General features: G+C 41.3%; 2 protein-coding genes across 2 annotated transcripts; one reads left to right on the top strand and one right to left on the bottom strand.

Moving 5' to 3' along the window:
• Window positions 1-2,404: 2,404 nt before the first annotated feature.
• Window positions 2,405-9,179, top strand: nfe2l2a (nfe2 like bZIP transcription factor 2a). The gene is made up of 5 exons (XM_029529858.1): window positions 2,405-2,616; window positions 5,490-5,756; window positions 6,043-6,135; window positions 6,242-6,427; window positions 7,519-9,179. The coding sequence occupies exons 1-5, from the start codon at window positions 2,581-2,583 to the stop codon at window positions 8,782-8,784; spliced, it is 1,848 nt and encodes a 615-aa protein (XP_029385718.1). The 5' UTR covers window positions 2,405-2,580; the 3' UTR covers window positions 8,785-9,179.
• Window positions 9,180-9,878: 699 nt separating this feature from the next.
• hnrnpa3 (heterogeneous nuclear ribonucleoprotein A3) lies at window positions 9,879-15,842 on the bottom strand. The gene is made up of 11 exons (XM_029529859.1): window positions 15,751-15,842; window positions 14,962-15,084; window positions 14,709-14,855; window positions 14,415-14,625; window positions 14,232-14,321; window positions 14,042-14,113; window positions 13,309-13,356; window positions 12,972-13,109; window positions 12,733-12,849; window positions 12,560-12,630; window positions 9,879-12,458 (listed from the first exon to the last, which is right to left on the bottom strand). Exons 1-10 carry the CDS (start codon window positions 15,799-15,801, stop codon window positions 12,575-12,577), a joined length of 1,053 nt encoding a protein of 350 aa, XP_029385719.1. The 5' UTR covers window positions 15,802-15,842; the 3' UTR covers window positions 9,879-12,458; window positions 12,560-12,574.
• Between the last annotated feature and the right edge of the window lie 1,636 nt (window positions 15,843-17,478).

The following is a 17,478-nucleotide window of genomic DNA, read 5'->3' as shown; positions in this document are numbered from 1 at the left end:
AGTTCTGTCAGTTTGAAGGTAGTTTAGGGCACTTGCACGTCAACAGCATTCAAGGGACAGCAAGTTTCCAAGCGCAGGGCAGAAAAAATAAAACAAGATACGTAATCGTTTAATCATTGCCCCTTACAGTTATTAAGGTGATATGAGGAGGAAGTTAACTTCTGGAAGTCATACTGTACCTGCTGTAGGTAGACACAAGGGGACCAGCTGCTATCCAACACGAGGTTGCAAACATGCTGGATAAGAAAATGCAAAAGCAGAAAGCGATCTGAAGACATTGCAGGCCGTGGATGTGTCCACGATGCAAACGCTCGTTTTCCCTCCGGTTGGTGTCCGTCTGCGGGACTTGCAGCGCTCCAATTGTAAGGTGGCCTCCGCCGCTTTCACCTTTCCTTCCCCCAGTCCTGTGCAGTTCACTATATGCAGCTGGAAGAATGTCGACGTGGAGCTGCCAAACGTGAACGCGTGTTCGTGAACGCGCGTGAGGGAGGAAAAAAGAGAGGCTTTTTTAGTGTAATTTCACGCAGTGGCACAGTGAGCTGCACTTCAGTGAGAGCTTCTTTACAGATATGTGCTAGAATCAGGGCTAAGCCTGCCTTATTACCCTCACATGTTTCAGAAGAGACTTAATTGCATCTCGATCTGACCTCTTACTCATGTGGAGGTGTCAGAGGAGTTCACATTTTAGCAAATTTGAAGATATTATGAGCGACAGCAGCATAGTGAATAGCAGTAAGTCTTGGACTGACCAACAGCTTGCACGTCTGAAGTTTACAATGGGCAGTTAAAGGCGCCCAATACAAACATGTCTGTCCTGTCCACACAGAAGTATCCAGACTCTTCCCTACTGCAAGTGAATGTCTTTCATTTAAAACTGAGAAAAGTACAGGAGTGTCATCAACATCATTTATTTTAAAGTTTAAAAAAAGTAGGCTAGTTATCATAGAAGTCGACTTTTGTCAGTGTTAGTCTACATAATATACATGGACTTTTCTGTCTGTTACATCATGCATTATATTGATACATGTTAACAAGTTTTTGAAAATGCTACTTCGGAAAGCAAATAAGGGCTATATGTAAATGGTCCTTTTCACTACAGTATATTCTGCCCCGTAGTAAGTTTATAATCTGTAAAACTAATCATTTTTTAAATCTAATTATATATTATGAAGTAATTTAGTTGAATTGGTAACAAAAACACACTGAAGAGCTGATTGTTCTATATTGGAGTTCTGTATCACCAGTCTATGAATAGATCTTTTAAAATAACCATGTACCAAATCCAGTGGTTGAAAGTTATTAAATTTACTTTTCAATGGGTTTTGAGGTAGTGTAGTTGAAGTAGCCTATTGTGCTTCAAAATATCCAAAGTATGCTCCTTTTCAGAGTTCTACTAGTACTGTCATCAAAAGAAGTCATGCTTGCCCTTACTACTACTTTCAGGAAAATATACTCCCCCCCTTGTACATTTTAATGTGTAAGGCTCCTTTGTCAAATTAGTTGTTTTAAATGTGCTACATGAATAAAGTTGCATTGCCTTTTCACTCTACTTATTGTACAGCTACACTTATTATCCAGTGCACAGATTAAGATGTTACATAAAAACACACAGTAAGAAATACAAGTGCGGCATTACGATCAATGAAACTACAAGAAAGTCGTTAAAATTGTTAAAATGACCTTCTTACCATTAACATGTAAATGCATGAATACTAATGTCCCAAAGCTATGATAGTAAAGAGTGTGAATGTAAGAGTGGGATATTTTTTAATAAAGGGTAAAGTGCTTTTTGTTGCTGGTATTCCTGTGCTTTGAGTACATTTTAAATAGAGACCTCTAGCCTGAGTAGACCTTGGGTATTTGGGTATAAATTTTTGTCCTGTGGAAATACTGTGATGTGTGCTCACTTTAAGCAGGGTTTTCACAGGGCTTTGGGGCCCCAGGGCCTCCGGCTCCACACTGGCCGCTGTCACCAGCAGGTGGCGCTCTGTACCACAGCAAACTGAAAAGATGACTGACTTAAAAATAGAAACGGGATTTTGTTTGTTTGTTTGCTTGTTTGTTTGTTTTATTATTAGCTGGAATAATAAAAGCAGCTAGAATCGTAATATTTTACCATCTTTAATGCTTTCTCAAACAGCCAGACCCAATTTGTTTTCTAGCTGGTTCATTCATGTGCATATTTTATTTTCTTTAAATGGCGTGTCGGGCCAAATGTATTGGTTGCTGTAACTTTCTAATGACATAAACGTGTTGTGTAAGGTTTTTCTTGAATAGAGTTGGAGTCCGATCCCCGGGCTCTGGGCTCAGCCTGCCGGGGTCCACACGCACGTACACGCCGCCCTCACCTCCAGCCTCATAGGCCGGAGAGAGGGGGGACGATCCCGGAGCCTCAGCTCTGTGGGCAGGGCCATCATTTCCGTAATGATCATTAGATTTTAGAGGAAGCGATATTTCCCTCAGCTCAGCTGCGACGTCGGACTCCGCCGGCTCGGCACCAGTTCGCCATTTTAATCTGCCATTTGAGGAATAACACCCGCGTTAGTCGGTCCACACGGCGCTTCTCCGCGGACCTCCGTGATGATGGACATGGAAGTGATGCACCCCGGTCAACAGGTAAACACACCGTTTGTCAACCGGCTCACACCGGCCGTAACTTCGGGGACTGTCACCCGATCCGATCGGCGGACGGACCGGTCTGAAGCTCCGGTCAACTTTCTAAGGCGATCTGTGCTAAACTAGATCATCAGTACACAGTGACAACCTTGTTGTGGCGCAGATCGGACACCAATGTGGGGAGAATATGTCGAAAACCACACTTCCAATGTAGAAAAGGCTAAAACAACCAATTCATTTGCGCTCTGTAGTCAAATTATAGGATCTCTCTGTGAAACGCTTTCAGTTCTGCAAGTCATCCACTTGTGACGTTTTTCCCTCAACAGGAAATAAAATTTAACATAACATAATTCAGGATTAGATTTTAGACCAAGTGTTTAGTTGGCGTGTGTAAAGGCGACATTATATCTGTTTAATTTTGGTAACCAGAAAAGCCCCGAAGGTTTTTCTGGTAACTGCCTCCTCCCCTTCCCTCCCCCTCTCCCCCCTTTTCCTCCAAGCATGTGATCCATATCGAAAACAGGCAAACTTGTATCGCTCGGCTTCTTCACAGGCTGCGCCGTTTCCTCTGCTGTTTTAGTTACAAAAGATAAAACGACAACAAAACCATATAACCTGAGTCCAGGCTTGTGTGCTCATGCACTTTCAACTAAGTGTGTAACTTGGATGAACTTGGCTTGTGTCTCCCTCTCCATGGCCTCACATCTGCAGTGTTTGGTTGGGTCTGTGTCATGGCCAGGGTCAGTGGCTGTGTTTCAATATCCTCCATCGTCATGGATGGATTGGTCGTGATGAAAGAAAGCATATGACACACACACCCACACACACATAGATATTCAGTTAGAGAAAGATAAATGGAAAAAAAAAAACAACACGCAATTAGCCTGAACTGTTTTCAAAATATGTCCTTTTAGTGTTTGTTTGTTTGGGGTTTTTTTTTTTTTTTTTGGGTAAATAAGAAATGTGTCTGTTGTGTATACTTTTGTTCCTCTTTTAACTGGAGGCTAGTTGCTGGGCTTGTGCACCTTTTGTGCTGAGAAATCTGAGTAATTTTCAGAGCTAGTTTCCTTGTCTTGGTGCCAGTCTGGGCCTTGTGACAGCCATGATACTGATACTATAATGATCTTGAACCTGATCTTTGTCACGCACCCACATCTCAGCATTCTCTTAAGAATTGATACAAACTAATTGTGAAGTTCATTTGCTTCTTTGATCAACGTATATAGCAGTATAAGTAACAGGGGACAGTGATTAAACCTTGTGGGAAAGTAAGAGGGATGTTTTTGAAGGGACTTGTGTGACTTGTCCGATGAGCTTCCAAGGTGTGACCAACAGGAGACAAGCTTGTGGTTTTTAGCTTTGAAAACATGTATGACCTCAAGAGGTGTGTTCACACATCCCATCGAAATCCTAACACATTTCCTCATTCCTACAGAAGCCATAATGTCTGGCTGTGTGCTCACCTCTCTGTCCGCTGGGTATGATTTATTGTAGGCAGCCTTAGTAACGCGTAATCCCTTAGTGGCCAGGGATCTGATGCAACACAGAGGCAAAGAGGGTTAGTGGGTTCTTATTTTGCAGTGCCACAGCTGAAGTCAGAGAAACTGTCAACAATGTCCCAAAATATATATTGGTAATTGTATGCTGTTATTATTATTATTATTATTATTGCTTTGTGAAAGTTTACCACACACGCACTTTTCCTTGATTCGGAAAATTCGAAAAAGAAACATAATTATAGAAAGTTTTCTTTGTCTTTCACTTCCTTTATTTGTTTGTTTTGAATCTTATTTCCATTTAGTTGCCCATTGGCTCCTCAAAGACTGTAAATTCTCGCCTTATAACCCACAGTTTAAAGCCACGCTCACAAAGTAGGAACAAACAACTAATGCGATGGGGTTTTTTTTTTTTTTTTTATGTCAGCCAGCTTCTTGGGTTTATGCAACATCCCTGGGTCTTGTGAAATAGTTTCCTTCTGTAAATAAGTAAAAGACTCAAGGAAGTGAGCACCACAGTTTATATAAACTCATTCTTGTTTAAAAAGAGCAAAAATGTTTAGCAAGAACTTGTGGGGGGAAAACTACAGGATATGGTATTAAAATACCCTCATAGTTGACACAATGGTGTGTCTAGTTTTCTCTATTCTAGGGAACTCTGCGTTAGAATATAAATACTAAACCTAGGACCTAGTTAGTGGTGTTAAGCTTAATGACGGTAGTTGTCAAATTCAAATTATTTGTTTTACTTAGCAAACAAAGTTTCTCATTCTTCCCAGAAACAGTTTTAGAGTCATAGTTCTTAATTTTATTTGATTTCACTCTATGACTTTTCTTATGACCTCTATGAACTTTTATCTCATAAGAATATTCAATAATAGAGTCTATCAGCATCATGGTGTAATTTTAAAACCAATTTGCAGATAGATTTTTGGCTTTTATAACTGCTCAAGAATATCATATGAATGTTTCGGGCTTTGATGTAAACTTAATTTCGAGAACTAAAGTGCAACATGAACTCTTTTCAGCAGACTGTGGACTATATATGAGCTGGAATATGGCAAATGAAATCAGATGGGAAATGACCGGTTCCCTTTCAAAGCATATCAAGTGTGGAAACGTGTCTTCTGCTGCTGTGTGATGGCAACAGGGGAAAACAGAGAACTGCATCTATTATTCATGCAGCTTCTCCCCCTTGACATTAGTGCCAGTGCTGTTGTCAGTGAGCAGATTCTGAGGGACAGGGTGTGGCAGGTGCAGCAACCACGCTTCATGGCAGGGACGCTTTTCCTTGTTCTCAATGCAGCTCACACTCTCACTGCAGAGTAGCATAGTTCCCGCTCACAACTCTTAACTGATCCGGGCTTCTCTTTCCAGGACATGGACCTGATTGACATACTGTGGAAGCAGGACATTGATCTTGGAGCAAGGCGAGAGGTGTTTGACTACAACCACCGACAGAAAGAGCATGAGCTGCAGAGGCAACGTGAGCTGGAAGAGGAGAAGAGGCTGGATCTCCTCCGGGAGCAGGAGAAGGCCCTACTTGCACAGCTACAGCTGGATGAGGAGACAGGAGAGTACATACCCTGCCCGCCACCCATCACCCCTCTGCAATCGGCTGTCACACCTTTAGAGGTTACACAGGTAGGCTACTTGCACATGGCACTCATTGCTCATGTCAGACGTGGACCACTCCCACTGCATTCCATAGGCTGTGGCAGTGTTGTAACCAGGGAACCACCTTGTTCCGTGTAATTAAAGAAACACAGGTGGTTCTGTGGTTTTACGTCGGTGTATTCGGTACCAGAAACTACTCGGCAGAGGCCTCTATAAGCTCTATAATTAGTTATGTGCCGTTTTTAAAAGACACTGCAACAGCAATGATGCTGGAGAGTCAATTTAATATTATGTACCTAATGCTCTGTCGCAGAATGTCAGCTTCACGGAGGAGAATGGTGATGCCATGTCATTTGATGAATGCCTGCAGCTACTAGCAGAGACGTTTCCTGTAGAGGAAACTGAGGTAAGAATATTTATGCATTATTAGCACACACTTAAAGCTTTTAACTCACCTATGAGTTGGACCTGTAAAAAAACATATTGCCACCATTTTTTTCCCCCCCTCACAGAACACTTCAATTTGCCTGGACACAAATGCTGTTTCAGTACCCAGCAACAGCAACATGATGATGTCCCCTGATCCACCAGCTCTTCCACCAGCCACGCTCTCCCCGGGGCCGCTGCCACATTCACAGAGGATGTCCCCAGATTTGGAGCAGGCCTGGATGGAGCTTTTGTCTCTCCCTGAGCTGCAGGTATAATACAAGGATTCTACCACTTCAATGGCATGGCGGTGTGTGTTGTACAACAAATATCCAAAGAATGCATCAGTGGCAGGAGCATGTCATTAGAGGACAAATGCTTTTTTGTTTGGCCAATGAGAATGGGATCTCGTATATGTGCAGACTAGTGCACACATCTTATTCCACTGTGACTAGGTTTCATTGTTGAGACTTTTTAGAGCACTGGGCAGGTCGGGGCTCTGAGAATGAGAGTATTTATATGATTACTAGCTACCAGCCTCATTTCAGAATTGAAAAAACACGCTGTTCAGACAGGCCATGGCATTGTTGAACAACGGCATAGTTACAGAAAGGTAAAGCTTGGTGTACAATAGTCTGAGTGGCCTAATCACTTTTGATTGAAGGCAGCTCATATTTGCATTAGCCAAGGGGTGGAGCGGTATCACGTTTGTTGTCTGAGCCACACCATTTCAGAATAGAGGGAAAGAACCACCCATCAGAGCCATTAGCTAGCACTTCATTAGTTGCTCTGGCAAGTTGCTGATAAGACACATGTTGAAACAGGGGTTGTGTGGAATTCCGTTTCAGTTCTTAAAAGCTGCTTTGTAGAGATAAGGTAGCTGGTTAACTACTCGTCAGCAGCATGCTGAGGGATTGGCTTTGGTGATTTCCGAGCCTTATCAATAACTGCAACCCACCTGCAACTGGAATAAGCGCATGGCTAAATATCCCAGATTTCACTTAATGAAGTGTTGCTATTCAAGGTAACAGAATAAGCTTGATTGAAAATGGAAGAAGGAAACTGGTTGATTATGGCAGATTATGATATTTAGCTTCTGTTTTAGATTGATAGAACTTTTAAAGCATAGAAAATTGAGTATGGCGTCTGTTTGAAAGCTCATTTCCCAAGCTGGTTGGGAAATGGGCTTTCGAGCAGACATTGTATTACATCATACATTGTGTTACATCATGAAAGGCCAATAAAAGAGCATTGTGTACATGTATCCCGAACAATATGTATCATAGAGTAAACATTGTTATTACTTATAGTAATATGTTAATTGGACCTATTTTAATCATTTCATGTCTTGTTTTTCTTTAAGCAATGTTTCAGCATGCAAATGGAGGACACGCTGGAGACTACATCTTACCCTCTTCCGAACAGCTCTGAAGTACAGAAGCCAAACTTCCCTTTTTTCCCCATGACCAATCTCACAGATGGGGAAACAAAGAGTTTAAATGTTTGCCCTGCAGAGTTCGTCAATACGTTGGATGAGGCTGTCCCCAGCATGGCTCCAGCAGACACTGTCACCCAAATGGAGGTGAAAGCTCCCCAGTTAAATACCAGCTTTGATGCAGACACTTTCTGTGATATATTTTATTCCAACACCATTGTGGAAGGGAGTGGTAGTCAGCATGGCCTTGAAGGAAATGACAACATTACCATGTCTGATATCCCAAACAAGCCTTCCTTCATTCCCATGGACCTTTACAGCCTCTCACCTGGTGGTGCATTTGACAGCAGCAAATACAATCTGTCGGCTGAAATTCCAGACTCAGATTCAGGAATCTCTTCAAACACCAGTCCAAATGCGAGTTCACCCTCAAAATCTGCATATGGAGATGGGTCCTTTGGTTACAGTGATTCAGATATAGAGGAGATGGACCACAACCCAGGAAGCGCAGAGTCTGAATACTCAGAGATGATCTCACTAAATTTCCAACCTGATGAGCTTCAGACATCTTCTGTCTCTGTATCTGGAGCTGCAGGGCACTCACAGCAGCAGGAGAAGAAACTCAAACAATATAAAATGGACACATCAGAGGAGAACGGCCACAACAGCGCTCCGTTCACCAAAGACAAGCAGAAGAAACGTTCTGATGTGCGTCTCCCCAGAGACGAGCAGAGGGCCAAGGCTCTCAAAATCCCTTTCACTGTTGACATGATTATCAATCTGCCTGTTGATGACTTCAATGAGATGATGTCAAAGCATCAACTGAATGAGGCCCAGCTGGCCCTGGTCCGAGACATACGCCGACGCGGCAAGAACAAAGTAGCGGCCCAGAACTGCCGCAAACGCAAGATGGAGAACATAGTGGGTCTGGAGAGCGAGCTGGATACACTGAAGGAGGAAAGAGAGCGTCTGCTGAGCGAAAAGAGCCAGAACATCACAAACCTGAAGGAAATGAAGCAGCAGCTCAACAGCTTATACCTGGAAGTCTTTGGCATGTTGAGAGACGAGAAGGGGAATTCCTACTCCCCATCCGACTACTCCCTCCAGCAGTCGACTGACGGCAGCATCTTCCTGGTCCCTCGCATTAAAAAGACTTTCGTCAAGAGCAAGGACAACCACATATCTCCTCTGTAATATGGTACTGCATTAACATAGTAATACTATGCAATAACTTTGTAGTCCTTTTAGCTTTAAAGCATTAGTAGCTCAGCAGAACTATTGTATAGTTTTTGCGTACTTCTCTCGAATGTTGTAATATTTTTGATATTTTACTTCTTTTGTACTCTGATATCCTCAGATTCTTTAACCAATATTGTTTGTAAATATAAGCATCACTTGCTTTTGAGATTGATAAAAATGTTACTATGTGTGTGTGTATATGTGTATATATATATATTGTATATATCATTTCTGTATGCTAATGGTTGTTTCAATCATTGCTACTCATTTTATAACTTTCCCTTTATGATTTGCTGTCCAGGCTCTCTCTTTTTTTATTCTGTGCTTTTAATAAACTATTCCTATGGCTATATGGCCTCTTGTTTTCTGAGAAGAGAACATTTTGTGGTGCACGGGGGCCACAGCCTAAAACAGATTGATGCCAGATGGATGTATAGTCTAAGGAGTGATTACATAACGTAGCACGTGTTCAAATCAGGTCTTAGCTCTAGCAAACGGCTTAAAAAGCACAAATGAAAGAAAACATGTTCCAAAAAAAAAAAAAAAAAAAAAAAAGCATCATGGGTTTAAACCACTTTCCCAATCTGCTTACTTTTTATTAGGGCAAGCTTGTTTGTACAGTAGCCTAATTCTTTTAATACTGAGAAACTCCTGAGGCAATGCAATCACACCCACTGCATTCATTGTTACACAACAAAAACCACAATTGTTGAGCTACCGAGTGTGCTCAGCGTCAACCACGCACGACAACTTCACAATGGTCTACCGACTAAGCATAGTCAAAGGTAAAACCCTGTGCAATCAGGCTCTGTGTGCACTTTCGCACACAAACACCACCTTTGACCGCCAAGCCTATTTTCTCTCATGACAAACTCCAGCATTAAATGAAACTGGGGAGGAGGATAAAGTCAAGGACATTTGTGAATCAAGAAAGTTAATGAAATAAAACTTTCTGATATTGATAAGAGTTGTAACACATATTAATGATTAATCATTTACAGCACTACAAATTGCTTTCAACTGCTTTTAATAAATTAAATACTCATGTTAAGGAAAATATTTTTATTTAATAACACAAGGTACATTTTACATTTACACATTTTACACTTAAACCAACGTGGTTCAATGACACGTATGCTTTTGCCCAGCGCAGCTTTATTCTGTGTGGTGAAGTTGTCTTACTACATTCCTCAGTAGAAACACTACCCTGCTACCAAGTGGGGAACATATTAGCTGGTATTGGGTTCTCTTTTCCAGAGCAGGAAGACTTGACTTGCCTTGAACCCTAATGGTGCATGCAAGAATCCTTTCAAATACAAAGTGCTGAATATCTAATTTAAAGCAAATCATTTTGTGGCTTGGCTTTAACATTGGACATCCTCACTTAATTTTTTCCACTTAAAATATTTTTGATGTAGATGTGTAAAACTCTCGGGTTAAAATGATCCAAAAACCACATTTAAACTGTTATATACTATGAAATCACAACAGATCATTTTATGATGCTCTAATACTGATACTAGTTTAGGCCAAAGCAATAACAACAGTAGACCTGGACTTCCTTTTATTTTTGTTTCAGGAAAACTATCAAAATTTCCAATGATATCTGAGCTGATTTTGAACAGTCATGGGATAGAGCTAATGTGCTGCAGTAAAAATCTCCCTGGTTAACGCTTACTGGACAGGCCCACCAAATACTAGTATTTGTTTCTCTCATGTTTTTCATTTTGTTGTAGAAGTTTCATCTTAGAACCACAGTTAATTTCAGCTGATAGTTTGACTCACTTTTTTATGCTGACTAGCCTTGAATCTTTCCTGTGTTTCTAGGTCTTTCATTATACAAATTCAATGCCAATGGGTTTGGATTTTTGATCAAATTAAGTATTTGAAGTTAACAGTTTGAACTGTGATGAGCATTTTCAGTTTTCTAATACTTTATAAGTCGTACAGACCATTTATCAAGGAAAACTGTTTTTGAGGAGTACAGTAAGCTCTGTTTGGTCAAGGCTAGTAAGTAAAGACAACATAATTTGCATTCAAGGTACACCAAGCTGTGTGGTAACAAGACATTGGAGGTCGATTCCACACTGGATGTCATCCTGCTCGGTTTACCTTTAAAGGTCGCTCCAGCTTCTACAAGCACCACTGTAATGCACTGTTAGATTACAATAAAAGCTGCCTTTGGATAGTATTTTGAAAATGTCTTACCCATCCAGAACCTTCCATGTTATCAGGTCTTTACAGATTTTCAGCAAGAAGAGAATGCCTCATTCCACATCTGTAAATCAAGCAAAGTGGTTACTCTTACCTGCTCCATCTTCTTAAGTCAGCTTTTGTGAAATACTCACTCCCTTTTCTCGTTAATGTCTGAAATCTATCATTTGCTGGTAAAACTGAAGTATCTCTGACTCAACGGGATCTCCAATGTCTCCGGGAACTAGTCTTTCTTCGCTAGCACCAGCTGCTGGAGGGTTTAGCTAGCCTTGAAAGAGAGATAGATGCTCACTACCAGGCACGACATTGCAAGCTTCCTCCATGGGCGTTGTGCTCGATGCTGCCTTCTCCCTTCTCTCTCAAAATGCTGACTGGTCCACTGTGCTGGGGCTGAAGACGTCCTGTCTGACAGTCATCTGCAATCTTCCACACTAGCGATGCTGAGGGCCCAACTGCAGGTCTTTGCGGCTGTTATAATCCTACTCGCTCAACACTGGCATATGTGGTGTATCGGCCCTTGACCTAGGACTACCAAAAGCTCCCTTGTCATTGACCCTGATACAATATATACAGTATATACACACTATTTACACCCACATAAGGAGAAGAAAGTTCTGTACAGGCTGATTTTCTAAACTTCACAGTCAAAATGATCAGACAACAGATAAATTAACAACTCATTTAATCTTTACTGAACCAATGACGCACTGAACCTCATGTTACTTTACTACACAATTTTATTCGGTCTTTTCTACTAATCAAAATATTTGAACAATCTAGAATTTGGTTTGCTGGGAACAGGAAGAGTGAGGGATTCCCTTATTTCTAATCCAGACTGCTTATATTTGTTGACACTGGTACTACGAACGATTTACATACTGTGCTTCACATACAAAAAGCAAAATACACTTGACACTTGTAATTAGGCAATCATAATAACTTGAGGAAGAAAAAATATGTAGTTCTAGCTCATCCGTGGGCCTGAGACAACTATACTATTTGACAAAATCCAGGTTAAAAGACAAAGGAGTAATTGGCCAGCAGAAACTAACCAATGTAAAAAATAAAAGAAGAAAGAAATAAAATGAAAGAAAGAAAGAAAAAAGAAAAAAGGATATAAAGAACTGACTTCAGATAAAAAAAACAAATTCACTTTTTACCCCTGATACCATAGGCACAATACACACACACTTCAGACGCACAGAAGGAAATATTTTCTTAGTCGGGAAACATCTATCACAATTAAGGAAAGTTATCATCTGCACTCATGTTTTGTGTACACAGTCCTTCTTGCTGCAGTAATGTCTGACTTGTGTGTTCCTCTAATGCTTTCAGATGACTGCCTCAATGTAACCTGCAGCTTTCCTGACAATTCCTTTGCTCACCTCCTCGCCTCTCCTGCTAAGAACTGAGGCCTGTTGAATGGATACAGGATAGAACAAATAGTTATTCTGCACTTTCATGGGCTCACTCTGTACTGTGCTACGAGGGTGATGTGGAACTGAATGCAACTTACCGACACATGGAACAATTAATACCGCCGCGATCCGTAGCCTCCTCCACCACCGCCTCCAGAGCCATAGCCACCTGTTGTTAGTCATGACAGAATAATCTAAGTCTCTTCTAAGGAGAACTCACTAAGATGTCATTTTGTCTGATTGGGACACACAAATGGAGGCTAAAACTCACCGCCATAGGGACCACCTGAGTTTCTACCACCAAAGTTGTTTCCCTTCATGGGCCCATAGTTTGACTGTTGTCCGCCATAATTTCCAAAGTCATTGTAATTTCCACCTCCTCCGTAGCCTGAGGGTGTGAGTGTCAGTACATGTCAGCAAGACCGTCTCAAGGTGCTCTTTTCTGCATATTTTTATCTAACACTGACTCAAAAACCAGAATTCTGGAGAAAATAAAAATTTTTGTTTTACCTCCATCATTACCTCCATAACCTCCATCGCAGCCACCACCGAACCCACCTCCTTGGTTTCCATACCCAGGGCCACCACCTCCGTAGCCCCCCCGGCCACCTCCATAGCCTGGTCCTCCGCCGTAATTTCCTCCTGGCCCTACAGTGGTGAAAACCCAAGCAAACAATAATAATACATTTAATAATAATAATAAATAATAAAATTTAGAGTACAAAAAAAAAAACAAAAAACAAACAAACAAAAAACAAACCAGCACATTTTAAAAGTACTGAACTAATTTTACTCCCACATTAATGATATTTTAAATTTTCACATCGTAACATTTAAAGCAGCTCACCGTTGTCAAAATCATCACCATAACCACCTCTTCCTCCACCATAGCCACCTGAAAAAACAATTACAATTACAATTAAGATGTATATGGTAATGACTGCTTTGTTTACTCTTTTTGTAAGCAGACATATTTGACAAGGTCAGTCTTGTGTTGAAGTTGAACCGCCTAACAGAGGATTGCAAAAAAGTATCCATAAATACTGACCAAAGACTCAATATTTTCTGAATCTGACCTTTTTGTTGACGCACAACAGCAGTGTTATGTTGCAGTCTGTACCAACTGGTTTAGCATGTCACCTCAGATGACTGCCTATCAAACGTGTGTGACAATAAAACAATAAAGCCTGGGACTTCAAACAGTTAGCCTCTGACGTCAGTTTTTATGGATGTTAGCTGACACCGTTTTGTGCTCATAATGCCTGATAACCCTTCCAGTTAACTGCAGCCCAATTAAAATAGAAATGCCGAGTCTAAGCCGACAGAACACAAGTGCAACCTGAACAGGCGAAGACAAATAACCAGCTTCACTCCACGGCTGTCATTACTTATTTTTTCTCCGATTTCCTCGTAACACTGTGAAACCTAAAGAGTGGGAAAGGGGATTCAAGCATCTAACTGCGCTGTTTAAATGTGAATCTGAAACTTGGGCTGGAAACTACTATTGTTACATAAACATCACTACCACATGCTTCTGCTTTTGTGAAGTTAAGACCTTCATCTGACATGCAAATACTCGCCTCGCCCAAAGTTGCCACCACCTCCAAAGTTGCTACCTCTGCCCATGAAGTTTCCAGATCCTCCACTCCTGCCTGATTTAGAAAAGGTGTAATTTTTAGAAATGCTTGATACTGAAATAAACAGTAAACGGCACCAAATATTTACAAAAAAAAGAAAGCATGCTTTATGACACATTTGATGAGTGCTTACCTCTGTTGTTGGATATGGCACTCATTTCCTGTTTTGACAGCGCTTTTCTGACCTCACAATTGTGGAAGTTGATTGTGTGGAACTTCTGGGCTGCAAAAATAAAAAGAAAAGAGAAAATGTATTTTCATACCACTGATAGAAGCTTCATAACAACCAAGGTAACTGGAATAACCAACCACTTACCAACAATTTTGTCAACAGTGTCATGGTCATCAAAGGACACAAAGCAGAACCCTCTCTTCTTCCCAGTGGAGCGTTCCTCCATGATGTCAATGCATTCAATCTTTCCATATTTCTCAAAATGCTCTCGTATGTGGTACTCTTCAGTGTCCTCCTTGATACCACCAACAAAGATCTTCTTTACCGTCAGATGGGCGCCTGGCTTATTGGAGTCCTGAAACACAGAGGCTCACTAATCACATACCACATAACACAAACACAAAACACACTGCCTTCTTTCCTGAGATTTGCTTTTACCTCTCTGGAAACAGCCCTCTTGGGTTCAACAACTCGACCGTCTACTTTATGAGGCCTTGCTTTCATGGCATCATCGACTTCCCTTACAGAAGAGTATGTAACAAACCCGAACCCTCTTGATCGTTTGCTGTTGGGGTCCCTCATCACCTAAGAAAGTGTGCATTAAGTCAGTGACAGCTTACAGCGGTGTGTAGATATGTTCTGTAATCGCTCACAGGTCTTACTGTTATTATTTGACAACACAGCTGCTTACCACACAGTCGGTGAGAGATCCCCATTGTTCAAAATGGGCCCGTAAACTCTCCTCAGTTGTTTCAAAGCTCAGACCCCCAATGAACAGCTTCCGGAGCTGCTCGGGCTCCTTCGCCTCACGGTCCTGTGCAAGCAGGACGACAAATCAGGTCATGCTGCTGTGGAAACACTGGTGTGTGTTAACGTGACATTACTCCTACAGTGTGAACATCGCAACACACATCTCTCACAACATGCAGATGCACGAAGCTGGACAAGAGCCGTGACAGCCGACAGGCTAGGACAATGCACGACATTATACGATACGATAAGGCATGCAAATGAAACCAGTGCTCGGGCAGACATTTTATCTGCAGAGTGACGTTAATGTCAAATATTAGAGCAGGAAACACCAGGCTGCGGCCTGCTATGGCAGTTAGCCTCGAAGGCCTCGTTAGCATAGCTGCAGTATTAGTTAAAGGAAGAAAGAGGTTTATTATTCCTGCCGAAAAGCAAGCAAATTAATAATACACACACACAACGGCGCATTATCTATCAGAAGTTGAGTTTATATGACGGATATCTGAATAAACACAGATCTCGGTGCTCTCACCACCTGGTTAGCCTGACCATCATTAGCTTAGCTGCGGCGTTAGCTGCTGCGAGAGCTCCATTAAAAACCGCAGAAAAAAAAAACCAACCCCGCACATTACAGAGAAAACAGCTTATCCGTCCGCCAACGAGCGGCAGCGGCCTCCGTGCACTCCAAACACACCCGGGTTTCACATGCAACACTTGAAAAAGCCCTCACCTCCATTTCGCAGATGTCCATTGAGCAGTGACGCAGGTCCCGGCGGGTCATGTGACCGAGGCACCGGCGAGTCGGACCTTCCGTCTGGATGTCTGTCCGGCCGCATCCATCAAAAAAAAAAAAAAAGCCCCAAACTGCGGAGTGTGTGTCCCCTCAGGTAAACTGTTTACACAGCGACATTCGACACAAGTGACAAACAATTTCTCCTCTGATGTTGACGCTTGTGTGTCGACGCCAGGTCTCTGTGCAGGATCATCTGCGCCATCTTCTGGCTGAAAACGCGCTCGTCAACAGTCCGTCATTGAAGAGGAAATCTTGCTGAGGCGTTATGAAAGAAAAACATCCCCACTTTTCACACATACCTAAAGCTTTTTCTTTCTTCGGTGCAATCCTGAGTATGGAGGATCTGGTTTAGTGGTCATTTCTGATCGGAGATGTCAGTCTGTCCTTTCTGGATATCTTTTTGTAATTATACAGGAGCAGAAATTGGATGTTCCAGACAAAGACAGTATATTAATATATTATATAGTAATTCAATAACAATTATCCTGTGTGTGGTTTATTCTCAAGCCAAAACAGAAATATAAAGGTGAATATTGATCAATTATGAGCTATGAAGTCTGAGTCCACATGAACTGAACTGTGAAAGTCACCAATGCCTGCAAGTTCTAAACTGTTCAATAAAAAGGGTGGAAAGTGTTCAAAATGACTGCTGAAAGCCGATTTATTTGGATGTTTAAATTCACAGGAGATTTGATTTGTCAGGGGTTCGTGTCTCACTTCTGCCCTCGCTGGATGGACTGATAATCGTATATGGGGGCAAAGATATGCTGACTGGTGCCTCAAAGTTTCCATTAAGTTCAGTGCAATCATTGTTCTGGTGCTACAATAACACTTATTTAGTGGGAATGTGATCCAATATAACATATAGGAATATGCAGGAATTTTCACCATGTAAACCTTTTTACGCAGAAAATAATTTAGGCCTCAACAAGTGACCACAGAGTGGAAATATTAACTCAGTAACACCAAATTAATGTCCTCTTATTCAGCAACTTAAGCAGCATTGCTGACTTTCCATTTGTTTTCATGGTATAATGTTGCACTGTTATAGCTTCTACAGTAATTCCTTGAACCATTATTATATTCAGATGCAATTGTGGAGACATGGCATACATCTGTGTTTCCAGTTCAAGTTAGAGCCTTCGGACAAGAATACTTGATTGGGCACGCATGATCTATGAACCACATGCTACTGAGCCTTGCTGATGCTGACCAGCATCTTCAAATATATGACTGTTTTATGGTTTAGACAATGTCTGTCATTAACTTTATTGTAGTATGTGAGGAAAATACAGCCCCAATAAAATGGGTAATGTTTTTCTGACAATATTAATGATGACTATTTATGATCAGATTACAGTTCACATACAAGAGCCTGTGTGTGTTTTCTCCTTTTTTTTCCTACTGCAGTTATTGTATTTGCTTAGAGATAATAAATGTGTTTGCATGCTTACGAGCACTAGCAAACAGCTGGAATTTATCTTTAATAATATATATCAAACCACATCCAAGTGTGTGGGGATTAAGTAATGCAATTTTTACTTCAACACATGTACAGCAGGCTAGTTATTGAAAGGAGCAATATCACAATACTACTTTTTATTATTTATTATTATTTTACTTAATTACTTTTGATCTCCTGCCATGTGTGATCATGTGAAAACG

The sequence above is a fragment of the Echeneis naucrates genome, chromosome 21 (genome assembly GCF_900963305.1).
Source record: "Echeneis naucrates chromosome 21, fEcheNa1.1, whole genome shotgun sequence".
In the NCBI taxonomy this organism is placed as follows: Eukaryota; Metazoa; Chordata; class Actinopteri; order Carangiformes; family Echeneidae; genus Echeneis; species Echeneis naucrates.
The sequence above is the reverse complement of the archived record's forward strand: the minus strand, read 5'-3'. Positions and strand labels throughout refer to the sequence as shown.